This window comes from Schistocerca serialis, chromosome 1 (assembly GCF_023864345.2).
Source record: "Schistocerca serialis cubense isolate TAMUIC-IGC-003099 chromosome 1, iqSchSeri2.2, whole genome shotgun sequence".
Lineage (NCBI taxonomy): Eukaryota > Metazoa > Arthropoda > Insecta > Orthoptera > Acrididae > Schistocerca > Schistocerca serialis.
The window spans coordinates 289933633-289956694 of NC_064638.1; the positions used below are offsets into that span (position 1 = coordinate 289933633).

Sequence of the window (23062 nt, forward strand, 5' to 3'; positions counted from 1 at the left end):
TTACTCCTTTGTATGATGATGCAAGAACGACAGACTTGTTATCATACCACTTCAGCGCTATGATGTTCCTTTCTGTTTCATTTCGATAATCGTATGATCCTCATCCCTGCTTTTTCAGCTCACTGTCTGCTTTTAGATTGCAGCCTTGAAGTCTTGTGGGTCTAACAGTTCCAACAGCCAAAATGCCATAGTTTTTCAGGGCAGAAATAAGATTGTAAGAGGTGAACCAATTGTCTGTAAACACTTTAAAATTTGTATATTTTGGCAGTCCTTCCACAATTGTACACAATTCCACTAGAACCAGCACAGGCAAAAACTTTTATACCCCACTTGTGTGGTTTGCTTTTTACACAGTGTTTCAGGGATGAATGACCGTTGAATGGAATGATTAATTCATCCACTGAATGATATTCCTCAGGTTCAATAATTGAAAAACATTGTTTGATTTTGTCAACAAATGGTCTCACCTTGAACAGCTTGTCATAATCAGGGTCCTCTCTTTGTTTCATTTTAGTGTTGTCATTCACATGTAAATAATTTCTTGGGTTATCAAACCTATTTCTAGGCGTTGAGTCAGCTATTGGAGAAAATCTTGTAGCCTCTGCCCAGTACGTTCTGTAACTAGGTATTTTCACAACACCTGCTAGGATGTTTATGCCTATATACTTTTCTATTTCACGAACATTTGTATCTAAAGAAGCACCTGTTTTCTGTGTGCAGTATAGATTAGATTGCTCGACTAGGTTCTGGATAATGTCATCACTGCACACTGTTCTGAAATACTGCAAAGGTGTCCGTTCATCTCCTGGAGGGTCAGAAAAAATTGCATTACATGATGTGTCCACTTCTTCACTGTCCTTCATTCTCCACCAAAGATCCTGGTGTGTATCACACTGAATTTTCTGAGCTGAATGACTTGGTGCAAGGTTTGGCTCAGCAAGTAATCTTGAAGCTAAGGGAACATCATCTTCATCATTGGCTTGAGGGTCCAGAATTTCAACCATATCAAGGTCCATTCCTTGAAGAAACTGTATATCCAGTGTAGTAGGGTCCTGCTGCCGAGCATTTTCAATCTCTTCCTCCACATCAGACATATCAAGGTCCAAATCAGATAAATCACCTTCGAGAAGCAGCAATATTTCTTCTTCTGATGATGATTTATGATTGGGAATCATATGGTAAAGAAACCAGGAATTTTTTACTAAAGCAGCAAAAAAACTGGGAAATTATATCAATTAAAATTTTAACATGTTAATATTAGTTAGTATAATAAAGCTTCAAAAGAAACTTGAAAATATTAAGAATTACACATTATGGTAAACTTTAGTCGAAGTTATTGCATGTACTACATTTGGTAACATAACAAATGCCCAATGATGCCAAATGGAATCACACATGTTTGTGACTTCCAAGCAGAAAATCTCCGTAACTAGCATTATTTTCAAAGTGTTTACTAGTTAATTTACACTTTCAACAATAATTTATTAGTGCAACTTTGATATTAGTTTGCTTCCTTTACCTTGATATAATATTTTGAAAGTCCAGCTGGGTGCACTGTACCGTAGACACCATGCAACAATACTTTTGTCAAGCCATTGTAGCCTGGTGCTCTCTGCTTTAGCGAATTCACAGTAGCCAACCTAAGAACAATGAACTTTAGAAAGCCCTGCACACTTGTTTATAATCTTTGGACAAATAGTTTGGCTTTGGGAAAAAGTTAAATATGATGATGCCATATGGCATCACTGGGCTGGAAAGGGTTAAGTCTTTCAGTGCTCTGTCAAACTCTTCACGCAGTATCATATGTCTTATTAATCTTCATCTACATTCTCTTCCATTTCTATAATGTTGTCCTCAAGAACATCGCCCTTGTATAGCAGACTCACGATGGAAGCGATGAACTCTCAACGACATCTGGCGTAATTTCCAAAAACTGCACGAAGTTGAGTGTACAATTTGAAAGCTATTGCCCCAATAGTATACTTGTAGGATCAAAATTCAATGGGTGACTTATCATGCACCATCCTGTACTTGAAATTCATTTGCATTTAGAGTAATGTTCAGTGATGAGAAAAATGTGTACAGATTCACAATAGTAAGCATATTAATTTTACTAAACAGAGATCAACAATGATCTCTTGGTCCCACCCTACACATTTCTCGTATTACTTTCTTTCTATCTTCCTTATACATGTGCAGTCCCCAATACTGGCAGTCCATACGAAATGTGAGACAGGAACAGATCAAAATAGGTCAATCTGAAATATTCTGAAGTAACCAAATCTTTCAGTTTCCATATTGGGAGGTATAACTGACGTTTTCTCCCAAGTTCAACTTGGAGTCAATATGGAATCCAAAAAATTTAACCATTCTACTTTCTATATCAGCACAGTCCTATCAGGGGATGATGGGTCTTGTTTCAGTTGCACAGAATTTTGTTAGAGTAGATTCATTTCAATGCAGCACCTATTGATTCCAGTGACATTTTTTGTAATACTGAGCTGTCTTGATGAGTTGGAGTTATTGTTGTGTCATCAGCATAGCAGATCACAAATGGGCGAACATGATGTGGTAAATTGTTGACTGCTGTTATGGAAAAGAACGGTCCAAGAACTGATCCCTGTGGTACCCCGGATTCAACAGTTTTCACCAGAGAATGTCTGCTTCTCTTTGAGACATACTGTCTTCTGCTACTTAAATATGAAATTACTATTTTTATTGATTTATTATTTTCCCCCAAAAATCAAGCTTCTCAAGCAACATCTCATGCAGAATACAATGAAAGGCTTTACTTAGGCCACACAGAAAAAGTGAGACAGTGTTTTTATATTCAAAAGCAGTGATTATGTGGATTAATACGTTAAAAATTGCTGAAGTGGTACTTTTTCCCCATCTGTAACGAAACTGATTGTTTGAAAGGAAGTAATTTCCTTCAAAAAGTCACTGATTTATATGAGTGTTTCAAATATTTTGGAAATTATATGAACTATTGAGACAGGCCTGTAATTTTAGGGGAGATTTTGGTATCCTCCTTCAAAAATTGGTATAACTTTCAAAATTTTTAATGATGGAGGGAAAACTCCAAACTGAAGACATTAGCTAAAAATGTATTTTAAATGTTCACAGATCAGATGAGTAGTTTTCTTAATAATGTGCTTGGATCTCGAGTAACAATCCATTGTTTTACAGTTGGAGAATTTTTTTATAGCTGTGGATGTGATGACTTTCCAGTTGAGTCTGTTTCAGTGGTAGTTACTTGTGACATAGTTCATTTGCAGACATATTGGCTAGGTTGATTCTGTTTCCAGTTTCTTTCACCAAAGACACGAGGAACTCATTCAGTTGGTCAGGTTCAAGTGACAGTTGTTATGTGATAATCTGCCATGTCACTTTGCACTTCTTTGGAGCAGTTTCTACAAATCATTCGTACATTAACTTTTTCACATGAAGAAGCTTAGTTGTATAAAATTTTATATATTTCAGGCATGTCCTAGAATCTATGTCAGCCTGTGTAATGTCTGTCTTACACTATTTTTATGTACACGTAGCATTACCAACATTTGTTCCCTAATGCTTTCAAGTTCTTTGGTACGCCAGTTCGGTAATTTTGTTTTAGGCTTATCTTTGAAATTAGTCTTTCTTAGAAGTGACGATGATGTTTGATTTGTGGGGCGCTCAACTGCGCGATCATCAGCGCCCGTACAAAGTCACATTTTTTACACAGTCCTATATTTTTACACCGTTTAAACTAGCCACTGATACAAATGATGATGATGAGGATGAAATGATGAGGACAACACAAACACCCAGTCTTTCTCATAGGTGAACAACTGTACGACACATCAGTATATTTGACAAAGAATCTTTCAAACATAGTTTCAACACAAGTTTGTCCAATCTGTGTTTCATATAAGAAATCCCATTTCATATTAATTTACATAATGGCTCAAACACTGACAGCTGGGAACAAAGCCCAGCAACTGACACCAGGCTGCAGTTATTGGCCAATACCCTGATAGCTCAGCAGAAATGGCTTCTGAAAAATGCACTTCTATGTGAGGGATGTCACATGGACTCCTGTCGCATGACCTTTCTATTACGGCACTCCAGGCTCTCAACCCTGCGCCAGATGTTTCAATGTGGCCTCAATGCAGGGGACTTTCCACAAACGTCAGGATCAATATGTGGAAACTGGATTTAAACCAGCAGGGACAACCCATCTGCAAGTCGTCTGGGCCATACAATGATGCAGAATCTGTGTTGTTCATCACCACATCTATGACTCTTTCTCCAAAGGGCCATGAACCAATGACTGCTGCCTGAGTGTTCATCCTAGGCACAGGGACGCCACCTCAATGCTGCATCACCTCTCTGTAACTGTCAGCTGCCATCTGCCAGCATGCAGCAGTAGCTGGGATGCTGCCACTGTCCACTGCAAAAGCCTGCATCGACAAGCCCTTACCAGGGTGCTGGGGTCTGAGGATCAACTCCTGTCACCTGTTTGTTTCAAATGTGCTGAAACGTGTATGTATGTGCTCATCAAAAAAGTGTTCTATCAACTGATTGACTACCTTCTTCACCCAGTCCACTGCCTACCTCCAGCACAGAACCACTCACCCAATCCTTCCTTTCAGTAAAAGCCTATTACAATGTTGGTGTCATTATACTTTCTGGAGTTGGAAACTGCTGCGCAAAGGAGCCCTGAAGAAAGGAGGTGCAGCAGCGGTGCCGTTTGGCGCAAGTTTTTAAGTAAGTGCCAGGAACAAGTGTTCTATTTTGGGTCTGTTTCATTGTGTTTGTTCTTGATTTTCTATTTTGGTTTTAGTACATGCTTGTAGTCATAGGTATGAGTGAAATAGCAGTCCCTGAGAAAGCAACAACCCATATGGCAAATTAAGCATCTTCTGAATGACATAGCTAAGATCAAAGCTTACAGTGAAGTTTTGTGTAGAGAAGTCAGTTGTTTGAAGGGTGAAAGAAGGGCTTCAGGTATGTATTCACCTATCCTTGTTGCTGGTATGGCTTCATATGGTGACACAATTTTTCCTCTAAATGTGGGGAAGAAGCGCTGCAGAAAAAAAAAATGTTGTACACTGTTTTAGAGGTTCCCAAGCCATTGAAGATATAGTGTTGTAATAGTGCATATGGAGTACATGGAATGATTACATTTACAGATCAATAGCACAAATGATTCTGAGGTACCAGGTATTGATACAAGCTGAAACGCCCATATTAGTACACAGGTGTCAATGCAGGTGCTGACTCTAGCCTCCAGTCAATTGTACAGATTGCAAATACTGTCCTGAAATATGTCATGCTACAGCTGCTCGAGCTGTTCGCTTGGTATGTATGAGTTGTTGGTTGGTGAGTTGCACAAGTCACTTCTCGTTTCACCATCTGCGACACATGCTCGATTGGAGACAAGTCTGGAGATTGTGCCAGTCAGCGATTTTGTTGCGTGTCTTCCAGAGCACGATGACTTATACAGGCAGTATGTGGGCAGGCATTGTCATGTTGGGGCAATACATCACCTTCCTGTTACAAGAACGGGAAAAGAACAGGTCATGCAACATTCTGCACATACCAAGTGCTGGTAGCATCCCCTCCAGGAACACCAAAGGTAAACGGGCGTTGTAGCTTATTGCACCCTAGACCGTAAGGCCTGGGGTGGGACGAGTATATCTGGGACAAATGCACTCTACTAGACAGATCTCAACAGGTCTATGTCGTACACACAAATGGCTATCACTTGTGTTCAAGGAGAAACTACTTTCATGGCTGAATACTATGGCACGCCGTTATATCTTCCAATTGACCCTCTGGCAGCACTAGTCGAATCATGGATGTTGATGCCGTAGCATGAGGGAAAGATGGGCCAGAGGTGTGGGTGCCTACAGTACCACAGCTAATAACTGGTTGGCAACAGTTTATGTTGACAAATCTGGGCTCACAAGCCCTCTTGCATGTGCTGTGGCACACATGCAAGTGGGGCACTCTTAAAAAATGTCCACAGGCATATAGATGGTGGAATCAGTGTAACACACACACCCCTAAACTAAATGGACAAGGGATGGTGTACCACTATGCAACACTCCCAGTAAGTCCGACCACGAGACATCTCAGTGCAAAATCAGTGGCAGACATTCGTCTATTCCAGTTAGTTGTTGGATACAGGATCACGGGTATCCATGGCTAGTCAGAGTATGTTGAGTGCAGAGAATTTTAAACCACCACACTGTAGGTTAAATGGAGTGCAGTGAATTTGAAACTACCACACTGTCAGTTAAATGGTGTGGGGGTGTAAAATTGTGAATTCTCTCGGTTCCATGTTGCTGGATTTCTTAGTGAAGAGAGAGACTTCTTAATATGCATGGAAGTTCTGCCTTCGTGACGCATTAGCTGCAACATCATTCTGGGTCTGGACATCATGAGTAAACATAAAGCTAAGGTCAATCTGCAGCAACATATGTAGAGCTGCATGGTGCATTATTCCGTCACAGTGGTGAACTGTCACAAGGAACACCCAAGACATTGTGTAAGCAGATGAAACTGCATACACGTTCTCTTAGACTTGACTTGCAGGATATGATGCTGAAAGTACAGGAAATCTGGTCTGAATGAATGAAGGTGCTCATCTGCCAGTTTATACTTTGTGAATGATAGAGCCATTGACACAGAATGAGATATTGGATCAGATGAAAGGCTCTTTTACAACGAAGTTTGTCATGTGTGCAAGGGTTGGGCAGTTGCCAAGCAGTGCCCATCTGTATAGATAATTTTAGTTCAGAGGAGCAGAGGCTATCCAAAAGAACCCTGACAGATAACTTAGAGGTTTAAGAGGGTGAATTAGAAAGATATTTCAGTGCAGAAAATCAAAACCATAACAGTCTTGTCAACTTAGTTGCACTGAGGGGAAAAGTGTTGCATCTGAATGGACGTGAGAGAGTACATATGGAGAAGCTATTAGAATAATATGCAGGATTGTTTAATCCACCTGGACCACTACCAGCTAAGGAGAATTCTCACTTGGAAAGAGCTGCCATTATACAAGAAATTTCTCTGCCTTGTGATGACTGGGTGTTGTGTGATGTCCTTAGATTTGTAAGGTTTAAGTAGTTCTAAGTTCTAGGGGACTGATGACCATAGCCGTTAAGTCCCATAGTGCTCAGAGCCATTTGAACCAACCATACAAGAAACCATACTGTGTTCCCCACTGTTTGCAGCTGGTAGTGAAGGAGTTCATGAACCACCAGCTTCAGGATGAAACCCTGGAAGAAAGTACTAGCTCCTTATCAGCCCCAGCAGTAATTGTGCCCAAAAATACTGAGGTGGGGAAAATGATTAAAGGTTCTGATATGATTACAGATATCTAAATTAGCGAATTGTCACTGATGAATATACTATGTCTAGCGTTGCAGAGACATTGGACAATCTGGGCCAATCCCATTATTTCACCACTTCAGATTTTACGCAATGGCTAGCACCAATTGGAAGAAGCACCACGAGACTGGCCCAAGACATCATTTTCGATCCCAGGAAGGTTGTATCCTCTGTTTGGGACATTACTAAAAGGCTAAAAGAGATACAGTTTCAGATGCAAAAAATGAGTGCAAAATCTCTGAGAAGACAGGAAAACATTCTCAATAAAAAAGCAAAATTAACAAAGTATCATGTCAGGCAGTGCATTATGCTACCTAACCCACACATTCATAAGGGGAAAACAAATTAGTTCATACCCCAGTAGCAAAGGCCCTATCAGGTAGTCGAAATGACATCCTCCGTGGATGCCATCCAAAACACAGTTGTCCATATGAGTAGAATCCGCCCATTTAAAAGCGAATCAGAAGCGCTGCCCCTATTGTCAGCAGCTCCTTCCAAAGGTGGATGGGAAATGGTCGAGGAAAGCAGGAAAAAGGAAGGTAAAATAAGTCAGCGATGCAGTTGTCCATATGAGTAGAATCCGCCCATTTAAAGGCGAATCAGAAGCGCTGCCCCTATTGTCAGCAGCTCCTTCCAAAGTTGGATGGGAAATGGTTAAGGAAAGCAGGAAAAGGGAAGGTAAAATAAGTCAGCGATGCAGAGTGTATCTGAGATTGTTCCAACACACCCATACGCCTTAAGCCCATGAAAGGGTCTCAAGAATTGAATGTTTGTAATTACTTATCACTTGTGTATTATGGTTATATTTATGTTATGTTATTTGTTTGAGACAGGTTCATGGGCAACATTTGCGTGTAGTTAGTAGGTTATAGAACTAATAATACAACAGAAACATGCCTAATTCAAATCAGTTGTTTTGTTTGAAATATAGTTGGTACAGAAGTACATAAGTAGACAGATCATAAGTTGGCAGTAAGTGAGAATGATTGCGTATATGTGTGACATACTTTGGCACTTAACTTTAAGGTTGGGGGTTCTTTATAACAGATGTTTTGTTGAGCAATTTAGTTAATAAAGACAATGAGTTTAAGGATGCTTTTCGAACATGATAGGGATCAGTAAGCTGACAGGGAATTTCCAATTCCCATAGGGTGCAGACTGGGCCCAACCCAGTACCAATTTACAGAGTGTAGAGAGTAACTGTACCAGTTCTCGTTGCCGAACGGAAAACCAAAGATAAAATGAGAGCCAGAGAATTCCTGATTATGGTGCTGCTGGGCCTTTGGGGCGAATCCAAAATGGCAGAAGCCACCATGGTACGATCTATGGGTAGTGGCGTGCTTTTTACGCAGCAGCCAGACATAGTGATATCAAATCACCAGTGTTTGGATTTTGATGTATAGGCAGTAGAAAATGAAATTCAGCAACTTGAGTATACATCCAAGGAACTATTGTACAATCCTTTATGCAAACCAGGGTGAGTGTAAATGATACTCAAATGGAATACCAGTTATTAATATCGGCTTTTGTATGTTTGAAGGAGCAGCTGTGCCAAACTGTGGTATCAGTACCATAAGTTTGGCAAAAAAGAGGCTGGATAAATACAAGCAGCAACATCCTAAAGACAGTATTCAGCACTGCCGACATGGATGATGTTGAGAAGATACATACAGGGTTGAGATAGGTACAGGCACTCCTCCATGTGATTTGTGGCCATTTGACACCACCACCACTTTTGCAACCAGGACAGTTTCTCCAAGGGCTACGAAAAATTCGTGGCAACTTACTGGCCGCTTTACAATATTAGCAGCAGTGGAAGAGAAAGCTTTATCATTCTCCCACCATATGGCCAGCATAACTAGTTCACAAATTGGAATGAGGTTAAGCATACAGACAGAGATTGCCGATTCGAGTGCTTCACCATCCATGCCTATATAGTAGCTTGGGAAGCTCTACTGAAATTTGTGTTTACAGGTAAATGAAATACTACTGGTATCACTGACAGAAAGTCTCATGATCTACTCACCTATACAAAACTCCTACAGTGCAGAAATGAGCAAGTTACGGTTTGCCCCACAAAGCAAATGGTAGCAGTACCTGAGCCATGCAAACATACTCTGTTTTGCTACAAGAATCCAGCAACTAATTGCCCCTCGAAGGTCATCACAAGTGAAACTGAATTTTTCGAGAAGATAGGGTCACACGAGATGTACGCACTACAAAAACTGATAGCAGTCATTACCGCCTGCTATGACCAAAGACATTTTGGCAGCACCTTGAGCTTCACACTACAAGATCATGTATTGTTGAAGTATGGCATGCAATGCAACATTTAAGATCCCAATTTCCGGTTACCTACCACCATTATTAGAACCACAAATCTAAAAGCAGTTACTCGTTAATTTACCTACCGGACTGGATCTGCCTTTCGAAATACTGTCCAAGGAAAACTCGACTTTCGTCAATGCCACATTAGACCTAACTCTTCTGGCTACCCTGAACCAGATGATGATAACACAAAATGGTCATGTAAGAATGAACTCTATGCTTGATCACCTAAGAAAGTATCGAAACAAAGGACAGAACTGGCTCATAACCACAAGAACTCGCACAACAGCAGTTTGTGTAATTTTCAGCATAACAAGTATTGTGTATTGCCATCCCAGACAGAGAACTGCCCAAATACAGCTCTTAGCTTCCTTCAACACTTGGATCCACAATAGTCATGCTGGTACCAATGAAGTAATGACTCAACCACAGCGAACAATAATAAATTGTGAAAATCAAAAGAGGGGGAGAAAACAAAGAGTAGTGCAGAAATTTAATGCTTAAGCATCATAAGAGTGAGATATTGTATCCAGCGTAAAATAAAATGGAAAGGAAGACATGCCTCTAATCTATGCAATGATACATTTGAAAGTTTATCTGTTACAAACAAAACAGAAACCTGGAGTATTAATCTAAGGAAAAAGGGAATGTGATGGCTATAATGCCGACCTGTAACCATGGCTCAGCAATCAAAACCAGGCTTCAGTTACCAATGCTCTGTCAGCTCAGCAGTATCAACAGACACAGCTTCCACAACCAGCAATTCTGCGTGAGGGATGTCACATGCACTCCCATCACATGAGTGACCGACTTACCTATTATGCTATACCACTTCATCAAACCTGCCCAGGATGTTTCGATGCGGCCCGATACAACGGGCAATCCCAAACTGCCAGCACATGGAAATGGGATTTAAATAAGCAGGACCAGCCCATCAGCAAGTCATCACACCTGTACTGTCTGAAGATGTAGAGCCTCTGCCGTTCGTTCCGCATCTATGGCTCTGACTTCACCGGACCGCAGACAAACAACTGCTGCCTGAGTGTCCAAACTGAGCACAGGAACACTGCCTTGCTGCCGCACCACTACCCCGCAGCCATCAGCCACCACGCTGTGGTAGTGGAGCTGCCTCTAATGTCTGTGAGGACACTGAGTCATGACACCCAGTGTGCTAGGGTCTCAGGATAACCTCCCATCACCTGTATCAGATGTGCTGAACAATGTCTGTTCATGTACATCAATAAAGTGTTCTGTCAACTGATTGGCTGTCTTCTTCGCCTGCTCCTTCGTCAACCTCAAGCCGAGAACCACTCCTACCCTGCAGTAAAGGACTGTTACAGTTAGTCTATAAGCTAACAATTTCACAATCACATCTTTCTGTAAGTAGTAATGGTCAGAGAATCATCCATCTGGATGACTAACAGTAAAAATCTCATTACAGAAGTTAATAATAATATTCTCTAAGCATGCTTCCATATGAGTAGCACCTTTGTACAAAATAAATTTAGCGTTATTAAGATACTGAAAAGAAGATCTCGATTTATGCTTGCCAGAGTTCGACATTTCTATTATAAGTCATAGTAGATGGCGATATTTTCTTTAATGCTTTTCTCACAAGTTCAAAATTTTTAAAGAATATTTCTACAGCTCCATTCAGAGATCTACAAAGACTTACAAGTATCTTATTCTTGTCTATCAGCTTTCTGCAGATGTACTCACTCTATAATTCTGAGCGTAATTGTCTTGCATCAACTTTTGTGAATTTGAAACTACCTGTGACCAAACGTACAACTCAACAAATCTTTTCTTATTTCCTATACATAATGCTGGCAACAACATATCCTTGAGAACCATTAATGTCTATCTCATATTCAGTAAGCAAGTGTTCCAATCAATGCACAAGCTACATTCACTGTCTTATTTCTACAATAAAGTTCTTGCTGTAACCCAGTACATAATCAAATGCTCCATCAATGGCATCTGCGCATACTGGCCACTTGAGGACACTTGTGGTGGACCACATGACTTGTGCGCACAGCATGGCATCTGCTGCACTGTCTACTGGAGCCCTCCTTTTTATAAGCACTGAGCAGCAGGCATTCGTTCTCACAGTGTAGTCGTGCTTATTGTCAACAACTGCTTGTATCAGTACCTGGACTGTTTCTGTTTTTGTCAACGTTTTTGACTATGGTTCATTATGGATGTACTGTTGTTGTGTCTTACATTTTGACACCACTTGCAATGAGTGTGCATTTTAGGTGAAACTGCTTACTATCACAAATTTGTGTCAAGTGTGGATACTTCGGCACATCCCCTCCATGTGTAGCTCCACAGTTGTAGTGGATGGCAGCTTGCGAGGACAAGTTGTAGTCATGCAAGGGGTACCAAATTTGTCATGAAAGTCCGTAAATTACTCAACTAATAGTATTTTTCAGTACAGGTATTTCGTCCATTCCAAGCAAGTATCAATTCGTGACGTCATCGTCCAGACACGAGTTGACAGTAATCCGAATCTGTCTTAGCAGACTAATAGTTTCTTTCATAGGATAAAATTTTATTGATTATGAAATACAAGTTCTTGAAGTTTCTTAAGAATAGGAAATTATTGATTAGTAATTGCATGCCATAATTTATCTGTTTAATATAAAGGTGTTTTGATTTTTGTACGCTTGTAAAAAGTGTGAATTTATGTGCGGCTTTTACTCTTAGACGAGTTACCACTTAGAGTGCTAAAAGTGTGCGTGTACAGTTCACTGACCTATGCAGTGAATTTAATTTTGTGATTTGAGCCGGGCTTTTCAGCGCTCTGTTGCAGGAGACGGACCTGCCTGAACAAGTCGTCAAGAAGCTGCGTCCCAAAGACTGTATGGGCTACCCAAGGTTCACAAGGATGGGGTTCCTCTGTGACCTATTGTCAGCAATATTGGCGCAGGAACTTACCCTACTGAGAAATACCTGAAGAAGATGTTGACACAACATGTGGGTAAATGTGCACATCACATCCGGAACTCAAAGGATTTCCTGCAACGGATGAGTCAGCAACACATCACAGACACAGACATCATGGTTAGTTTTGATGTGGTGTCTCTCTTCACACGGGTAACACTGAAGGAGTCACTTGAGCTTATTGAAGAGAAGTTCGATGGGGCTCTCCTTGACCTGTACAGGCATGTACTGACCTCAACCTACTTCCTATATGGCAGTCAACTTTACGAACAAACAGAAGGGGTGGCGATGGGCAGCCCTCTGTCACCAGTGGTGGCCAACGTATTTATGAAAAGGTTTGAGGAGGAGGCACTCTCTTCAGCCACATATCAAACCAAGTGCTTTTTTAGGTATGTGGATGATAACTTTGTCATCTGGCCCCATGGTAGGGAGAAGTTACATGAATTCCAGCTAAATCTGAGATCTTGCCATCCGAACATACAGTTCACAATGGAAATGGAGAAGGATGGACTACTTCCATCCTTGGATGTTCTAGTGAAGAGAAAGGCAAATGGCACATTTGGACACAGTGTGTACCGCAAACCTACGCACACTGACTTATACCTACAAGCCAGAAGTTGCCACCATCTGACACAGAATAATAAAGTGCTCAAAACACTGGTCCACAGAGCACAAACTCTGTCAGATTCTAATAGTTTGGCCACATAAATAGAACACTTACGATCAGTGTTCAGCAGGAATGGGTAATCCTCTAGAGATATCCAGAAGGCACTTCAACCTGCCAATCAGCCAAAGGATCCAGAAGATGAACCAGAAGAGGCAAAGAAGATGGCATACCTGCCATACGCCAGACCTATCTCCGCCAAAATCAGCAGGATTCTCCAGAAATATGACATCAAGAGCATATTTTGCCCGCCCTCCAAAATTGGGGCTATGCTGGGGAATGTAAAAGATGACCTGGGGCTATGCAAGCCAGGTATTTACAACATACCATGCAAGTGTGGGATGTCATACATTGGCCAGACCACCAGAACTGTGGACATCAGGTGTAAAGAACACCAGAGACGTACCAGACTCAGGCAGGCAATTAAATCAGCCATAGCAGAGCATTGTCTGGAGCTTGGTCATTCAATGGATTACAATGACATTAAGATTATGACACAGATCTCAAGATTTTGGGACAGTGTCATTAAAGAAGCCATTGAGATTAAGGTCACAGACAATCTAAACAACCGTGACTCGGGATACCACATCAGCACTGCCTGGAATCCAGTGCTTGAGCTTGTGAAAACTCAACGCTGGACACTCCGGGACTGTACAAGAAATAGAAGTGGAGACCGAGAGAACAGCAGTGAGACAAGGTGTTGGACATTAGAGACCAGATTTAACACACCCCAGATCATGAACTCGACTTCAGAAGACGGCCAGGCCGGGCGTGGACCGCAGACGGAACACGTGACAGGGCACGGACCGATTATGGAGCGCCCAGCACGAAAAAGAAGTGGAAATCATAGTAACAGTCATGAGACAGAGTACCCAACATCTCAGATCGGGTCTGACACACCTCAGATGACGACCACAACCGTTGAAGACGGCCAAAATGGGCGCGGACGACAGTCGGAACATCCGCGACTGGAGGGGTCGATTGAAGCCGAGTCTGGCGGGCGCGGACCACAGACAGAACACTCCACTCGGCGCGGACCGATTAAGGAATGCCCAGCTCTTTCTAGGCATAAATACTGGACTCGATCAACCCAAGGACCAAGTAGATTTTGAATACTCACCAACACTGCCAAGCCGCGGTTCACATCACAACCAGTAATATATGCCAATATAACTTAATGGGTATTACTTCATTAAAACAGAGCAATCAGCTTCCAATTCTACGATAAACTGGACCAGGTGGAATTATTAAAATCCAGTGGAAGTGTAATAAGGTTGATCTGAACACTTCTATCATATATCATTATTTCACATTAACTGGAAACGAATTCACCAACAGATTGTCCCATGCCATTACTCAACTAAAAATGAATAGACATTGGTATAACGTTCATGTTTTTGAAATCTATATTACGTTCTGCTCCTTGTTTGGCTACTTTCCATCCTAGCCATGAACTGGTTTTGGCTACAGTCACCTCTCAGTATGGACTCAGGGCCGTTCTTGCATACCGAAAAAGGTGGTTCTGAGAGGTCTCATAGCTTACATGTAAAAATGCTCACCAGCACATTTCCCAACATGAAAAGGAAGCTCTTGCTATTGTAGATGTCGTCAAAAAGACTCATGTGGTGTTGTACGGGTCTAAATTCCACCTCATTACTTATCACCAGCCCCTGATTTTGTTGTTTAATCCTTCTGCTTCACTGTCCAAAGAAGGAGCGCAACACCTCCAGCATGGGACTTGTTACTGTGTCGATATACCATAAAATACGTTTTTGGCCTACAGCATAGCATTGCAAACCCGATGCACTGTCCTGGCTTCTGATGGGGGCAGGTCCTACTTTCGATCAGGATGAAAACCTTGTTTTCACTTGTATGTTGAGGTGCAACGTGGTAGCATTTCCTATAACAGCTGCTGTCGCCACCAATCAGGTTTTGTGTCAAGTTATTCATTTCATTCAGGATGCTTCACAGGACAGGCCTCTGACCCTTTGTAGAACTATTTCACCCTCCCTCACTGTTTTTTGGTATTTGATGGTGTTGCTCTCTTAACTACACATGGACTGTCACCTAGAGTTCTGATTCCAGCCATCCCACAGAGAATGTGCTTCAGCTCCTACACTGCAAACATTGGGGGTCTGAGGTACCGAGTTATTGGCCCATTGGCATGTGATTTAGCCTGGCATTTATGATGACATTGTATATCTTGTCCATGGCCTGCTATCAGTGTGCTACCCAACAGGTAACTCTCTCTCCATGGCCCGCACTGCAACATTCCTGGGAACATATCCGCATTGATTTTGTGAGACCCTTCCTGCACCCTTACTTATTGTTAGTGGTTGATGCTTCCTCTAAATTTTCTATGGTACCTGCTGTCTTCCAATAGAAGTAATGGCTACAATTCAGGCCCTCTCCAAAGTTTTTTCTGTAATAGGATTGCCTTACATGATTGTGACTAATAATGGTCCACATATTGTATCTCAGACATTCCACAGTTTGTGCCAGTCAAGACATTTACCATGTGACTGTTCCTGCTTTTCACTCCCAATCTAAAGGCAAGACGAAACGTAACATTTGCACAGTCAGGGTTCAAGTGAAGAAGTGTGGTGCAGACTGTTTCACGACTGATGCCTTGGCATGCTTCTTGAGTTGCTATAGGTCTATAATGATGGGGGATTGGATTCCAGCAGAGATGCTTCATGGTCACCAGCCACTGATCAGAAGCAAGGATGAGAAGACAGAGCTCTACCTTATTCAGAGGACAAAGTGTCAGCAAGAATTTAAACTTCAGTACTGCAAATCCTTAGTTTCTCATTAAAAGTGGGTGAACTTCACTTAGGCTCTGCACCTTCACTGAAGCCTGTATACTTTTGGGCTAGTGAATTTAAATGCGATTGGACAAGCACCAACGATGAAGAACACTCCAGCTGTCCAATTTAGGTCAACACACAGTAGTTGTTGTTGTGGTGGTCTTCAGTCCAGAGACTGGTTTGATGCAGCTCGCCATGCTACTCTATCCTGTGCAAGATTCTACATATACCAGTACCTACTGCAACCTACATCCTTCTGAGTCTGTTTAGTGTATTCACCTCTTGGTCTCCCTCTACAATTTTCACCCCCCCCCCCCCTCCCCCCACGCTGCCCTACTATACTAAATTGGTTGTCCCTTGATGTCTCAGAACATGTCCTACCAACCGATCCCTTCTTCTTGTCAAGTTGTGCCACAAACTCCTCTTCTCCCCAATCCTATTCAATACCTCCTCCTTAGTTATGTGATCTATCCATCTAATCTTCAGCATTCTTCTGTGGCACCGCATTTCGAAAGCTTCTATTCTTGTCTTGTCCAAACTATTTATCGTCCATGTTTCACTTCCATGCATGGCTACACTCCATACAAATACTTTCAGAAATGACTTCTTGACACTTAAATCTATACTCGATGTTAACAAATTTCTCTTCTTCAAAAGCGCTTTCCTTGCCATTGCCAGTCTACATTTTATATCCTTTCTAGTTCGACGATCATCAGTTATTTTGCTACCAAAATAGCAAAACTCATTTACTACTTTAAGCATCTCATTTCCTAATCTAATTCCCTCAGCATCACCCGATTTAATTCGACTGCATGCAGTATACTAATGATAAAATCCGCACCAATCTGTGACTGTTGTTGAAACCTGGATCCATCAATACTAGAGTCAAAATGGCAGTCAAAACAATGGCGAAAGGCTGATGGAGTGCACAGAAGAAAGTGACGACCATTTAGTTAGATGGTAAGGTGATGGCCAGTTTTTTGTGATTCACAATGAATAATCTTCATAGATTACTTGGTAACGGCAAAACCATAACTGGACTCTATAATGCTTCATTGTTGGATTATTTGATACTTGCATTAACCAAAAAAAAAAGACCAAGGTTGGCCACAAGAGTGCTCTTTCATCAGGATAAAGCGCCATCCCACACAGCAGTGGAAACGACGACGAAAGTGCATGAATTGGGCTTTGAATTGGTTCCTCATCCACCCTATTCACCAGACGTAAACGCAAGTGACTTTTTCCTGTTCCCTGACTGGAAACTTGGGCTTGACGGGAAGAAAGTTTCATCAAATGAAAAAGTGGTAGTTGTAGTCAACAAGTATTTTGCACAGTTTGACAGAATCTATTCTTCCAATCGGATGAAGAAGCTGGAGGATCGCTGAACAAAGTGTATACACTCAAATGAGATTACATCAAGAAGTAAGGTGAGCTGTTTAGGAAACCAAATGTGTTTCTTGACCTTGAGACTTATCCCTCATGCTTCCTGACAAGACTTCAAATATAGTGTAGTAACACCCATCTACAAAACTGGAGATAAGTCTTAATTATTGGTGGTTTCCTTATCACTCCTTCCAATATTTTCAAAAAGGGTTTGGAAAAATGGCCTATGATAGAACACTGAAGTTTAATCTTCAGAAAAGGCTTTCAAAGGTGTCCCGATACTATGAAAGTAGTATTTGTGTAAATTCTTTTTGATGTATGACCAATAATTGCTTTTGATGCATGACAAATAATTGCTATGAAGGTTGCTCTAATTGACAAATGATGGTCATGATATTGGCAAGAGGACTTGTTAGACAAGTAGTTTTGACCTCTATACTGTTAGCAGAATTTTTGTTTCTTTTCTGCATGTTTCTGACTCTGGATGAACACAGCTTATGTTCAAAACTGAGTGACAAGGGCAGTCTTTATGCTATTGCGAGACCTACTACTTGAGCAGTTACTCTGTGCCACCTCAATCCTGGCTCAGAAAAAACGTGACAATAGATACATGGTTTTGTACAGACAAGTGTTGTCCAAATAAAAGTCTGTAGCTAACTATACTTGAAGTATTACAAGTTGTAAATAAGACAACATATACATCTCTTAAGGGGATGTGGGTGTAATCTCCTAGAAACTAGTTTTTCTAAAACATTTCAGCTACTCCAGAAGAAGATGCACTGGTGACAGAGCATGTGGCTAAGAAATAACTTCATGGTCATTCTGCCAGCATATTGCAACCCATATAAAGGTAAATAAAAATTAATGGACAAGGGCAACTAAAAAATTCTTTGACTAACTCACTGGCAGACAATACAGAACATTGCAAGTTTTTTAGCAAACTGACCTGGCATGCAACCAACAATGCAGTAAGAGTGAGCTTTGAGCAGGCTGTCTATGAAATCCATTTTACTCTTCATACTGTGAAGTCCTGGGTATCATATTGCTAAGCATTTCCTTCGAAATCAAACAACTATTACACTAAAAATTCAAATGCCAAAGGTTTTTGCTGTCTACCAAAACTACCAGTCTGAACATAAACTACGAAACAACCTTGTGCAAAATATTAGTGCCTCAACATTCAGCAAGGGGAAAAGACTCATGAAATGTCAGTATTTCATAAAATCTGTCACAAACTGACTAAAGCACTGCTCTCTACACTAATCAACTATGACCATCTGTTACTGATCTGTAATTACAAGGTTTGCAGTTAAAATTCTTTATAAGTTTGGTGGCTGCTGTTATTTCGATAAGCACTTAATAACAATTGGGGGTCTTTCTACTGCATGATAACTTGAGACATTTAACACCGGAGGGTGAAGGTCATCACGCCTCCTGGACATCACACACCTATGTGGTGTCATCAACCCCTCAGGACGTCCAAGCTCCTACCCTCAGCCCCTTGTAGGTGCAAAGGACACACTGGCGAGGCCCGCAGTAGACCCTTTGCTGTCATTTACACAGGTTCGTCTATCAGTTATAGTGAACTGATCCAGTTCATCTTCATTACTGTAGCATTTCGATATCTTCCTTTTTGTTCTCAAAAATAAGTTAATTATATAATTTATTTTGTAAAACCAATTTCTCAAGGACATATCCAAGTTTTCAGAGGAATCCTTGGCCTTTTGACTAAATTGGAATGGCAGGGGGAGTCGAATTTCCTCTGGATAACTCCTTGTCTGTTCTAGGTATTTGTCAAAACAGTGTCATTTGTTGTCTGTCCATTCATTTTTATGGATGTTTTCCGACACAATATAAATGACTACTTTGAGTCATCAAAAATAAACGAAACATTTCTTCCATTAGCTGACAAATGTTCATTAGTGGGCTGACAGTAGTGATGAAATACTAACCTAGTATCCCATTTCCCATATGATGTTGAGATGCCATATGAAGGTTAAACTTCATGCATTCCAATTCATGTTGGTAAGCCACACTACTCATACCGGAAGTGTTCGACATGCCATCCCGTGCCACTTTCCTTGACGTTGACCTCCATCTGTCCAATGGCCAGCTTCACACATCCATCCACATCAAACCAACCAACAAGCAACAGTACCTCCATTTTGACAGCTGCCACCCATTTCATATCAAATGGTCGCTTCCTTACAGCTTAGGTCTTCGTGGCAAACGAATCTGCTCCAGTCCTGAATCCCTGAACCATTACACCAATAACCTAAAAACAGCTCTCGCATCCCGCAGCTAGCCTCCCGACCTGGTACAGAAGCAAATAGCTAGAGCCACTTCCTCATCCCCTCAAACCCAGAACCTCCCAAAGAAGAACCCCAAAAGTGCCCCACTTGTGACAGGATACTTTCCGTGACTGGATCAGACTCTGAATGTGGCTCTCCAGCAGTGATACGACTTCCTTAAATCCTGCCCTGAAATGAGATCCATCCTTCATGAAATCCTCCCCACTCCACCAAGAGTGTCATTCCGCCATCCACCTAACCTTCGTAACCTCTTGGTTCATCCCTATGAAATCCCCAAACCACCTTTCCTACCCTCTGGCTCCTACCCTTGTAACCGCCCCTGGTGTAAGACCTGTCCCACGCACCCTCCCATCATCACCTACTCCAGTCCTGTAACCCAGAAGTTGTACACGATCAAAGGCACGGCCACATGTGAAAGCACCCACGTGATTTACCAACTGACATGCCTACACTGTGAAGCGTTCTATGTGGGAATGACCAGCAACAAACTGTCCATTCGCATGAACGGACACAGGCAGACAGTGTTTGTTGGTAATGAGGATCACCCTGTGGCTAAACATGCCTTGGTGTACGGCCAGCACATCTTGGCACAGTGTTACACCGTCCAGGTTATCTGGATACTTCCCACTGACACCAACCTATCAGAACTCCGGAGATGGGAACTTGCCCTTCAATATATCCTCTCTTCCCGTTACCCACCTGGCCTCAACCTCCGCTAATTTCAAGTTGTCGCCCCTCGTACATCACTTGTCACATCTTTGCCTCTGTACTTCCGCCTCAACTGACATCTTTGCCCAAAATCTTGGCTTTACAATGTCTGCTTGTGTGTGTGTGTGTGTGTGTGTATATATCTCTGTGTGTGTGTGTGTGTGTGTGTGTTCGCACGCGCGTGCGAGCGAGCGTATACCTGTCCCTTTTTCCCCATAAGGTAAATCTTTCCGCTACCGGGACTGGAATGACTCCTTACCCTCTCCCTTAAAACCCACATCCTTTCGTCTTTCCTGACGAAGCAACCTTGGGTTGCGAAAGCTTGAAATTTGTGTGTGTTTTTTATAGTCTTCTATCAACATACAAACGCTTTCGTTTGGTAAGTAACAGCATCTTTATTTTTAGATATATTTTTCCAACGTGGAATGTTTCCCTCTATTATATTCATATATATATAAATAAAACTATTCCCCTGCAGAGAAAATACAGTCTTCATCAATTTTTTTTTGTCTCTAGTTTTCTAAAACTCATGTCTCAATTTGAATAGAGAAGTACCCTACAAAAAATAAAAAATAAATTGTTTTTGAGGTTTTATAAAATATAAAAAAGTCAATAAAATTAGTAAAGTTATAAAACAGCCCAAAATATGAATGAAAATTGGAAAGCAACAATTTTCGATGTTTTTCCTCCTGGCGGCCTATGCACACCACTGTTGCGTGACGTCAAAATTATACTGATATTTTTTTCATAGCATATGTCACATTGTTGAATCACTTAGGATCAGTTTCAGTTTAAAAAACTACCACACCCAAGTCGAAATAAATCATCAGTAGATCGTCACAATTGTCTTACTTGCTGTGAAACTAGGCGGTATGAGCCAAATTGAGTAACAAATTGTACCCATTTCAAAGATCCTCCTCCTGACTAACATTACATATTGTACCTACACTTTCACACAGTATGATGTACAGCCCGAGGAGGAGAGAGATTCAGTGAGGGGTTTTTTTTTTTACTTCTGCAAACAATGAAAAGGCCCACATGGACGTGCTGGCTACCTACGCTGCAGTCTAGGGGACCAAATCACAAAAAATTGCTTTATTACTGAAGTACAGGTAACCTTACAATAATATACGTTAATTATTTCATACGGGCTGAATTTTTGGGTGGTCAGCCGATACGAATTAAGTCAGCTTCACACGTTCCACTCCCTCACACTAAATCCCAGTGGCATACTGTGACACTTGAGTTGGGAACACTTCCGAGACTTAAAAGAAAGGTTAAGAGAATTCTGGCAATTTCAAAAGGGTTCCAATGCACAGAAAGTTGATTTGTTCTATACCTGATTTCACCCAAACCAGATCCCACACGAGCCTAATTGCAAGATCACTTTGTGACGAAGCAAGCTGGGATAATTTTAATTCCCCTCTTGTTTTGCCATCTGCCTCCTTAAATTCGTTTTGTACTTTTAACTATTTACCATTACCGTAGCATATGTTAATATAATCTGCATTTTCATAAAAGAGAAAGGTTGGCCCTCAGTTTTAAAGAACATAACACCAGATCTAATTTTGTGCTTAGTTTTATGTATGTAATTGATTTTCTAATTTATTTCAGTTATTCCTGGTTATTATCCTTCATTATAGGGTAAAATCATTAATTATTTCGTAACAAATTCTTTTGTTGACATATAAACAAATACAAATTCTGTACTAATTATAAACATTTGGAAGACAAAATACTAGTATCCATTTGTCTCTATTCTAAAACATGTTAACAATGTCGGTCCTTAATTAATTCCAAAGTAACTAACAGTTTTGTCAAAAGTATTGTTTGCATAACAATATCTGTTAATTTCAGGATTTAAACAAATAATTTGGCTTAACCCTCATACTAAAAGAACAAGTTAAAAAGAACCAATTTTTTATGTATACAATTAATCGAATGAGTGAAGTTTTAATTGTAATTTAAACATGTGCAATTTCAGACCCTATTATTGTGAGGATATATAAGGGCCCAGTTTTTGGTAACGAGTCAGTCAGTCCATGACAGAGATTCAGAAGCGCTATCTCTGTTGCTAAGAGCGATAACAGTGCATTAACTTAACAGTGCATTGACTTAACAGTGAAATAACTGTTACATCAATAGGCCGTGTGTTAAAGCAATGACAGTGTTCAGTTTATTCAAAAGACTGAACTTCGTGGTTAGGGTTTTACTGCTCATAGACGTTTAGTAGTAAACTATTGTAGCAGTATGTTTGCCTGAAAACTATTAATGAGGCTTATGATTAGGTAAACAATGGTGCACTGGCCATATAACTGTATATTATTGTGGGTTTGTGAACAGTGAAATTTGAAGTACTGCTACTGTGAAACTGTGCGCCTGTCGGCTACATTATTTACATTATTCAGTGTCGGAATTACAAACCCCATTTTTCAGCCAGCGTAGCAACGCAGTACGCTGACACCAAGGACAACAAACAAAGAAATAAAGCCAGCAGAACTGCCACATGTGGTGCCCCGGGTGAGGACTATTGC

At 41.0% G+C, this 23062-nt stretch overlaps 1 protein-coding gene across 1 annotated transcript; it reads right to left on the reverse strand.

Annotated features, from left to right (window-relative positions):
* Positions 1-245: 245 nt before the first annotated feature.
* Positions 246-1175, reverse strand: LOC126466866 (uncharacterized). Its single transcript, XM_050096420.1, has one exon. The coding sequence runs from the start codon at positions 1173-1175 to the stop codon at positions 246-248; it is 930 nt and encodes a 309-aa protein (XP_049952377.1).
* Between the last annotated feature and the right edge of the window lie 21887 nt (positions 1176-23062).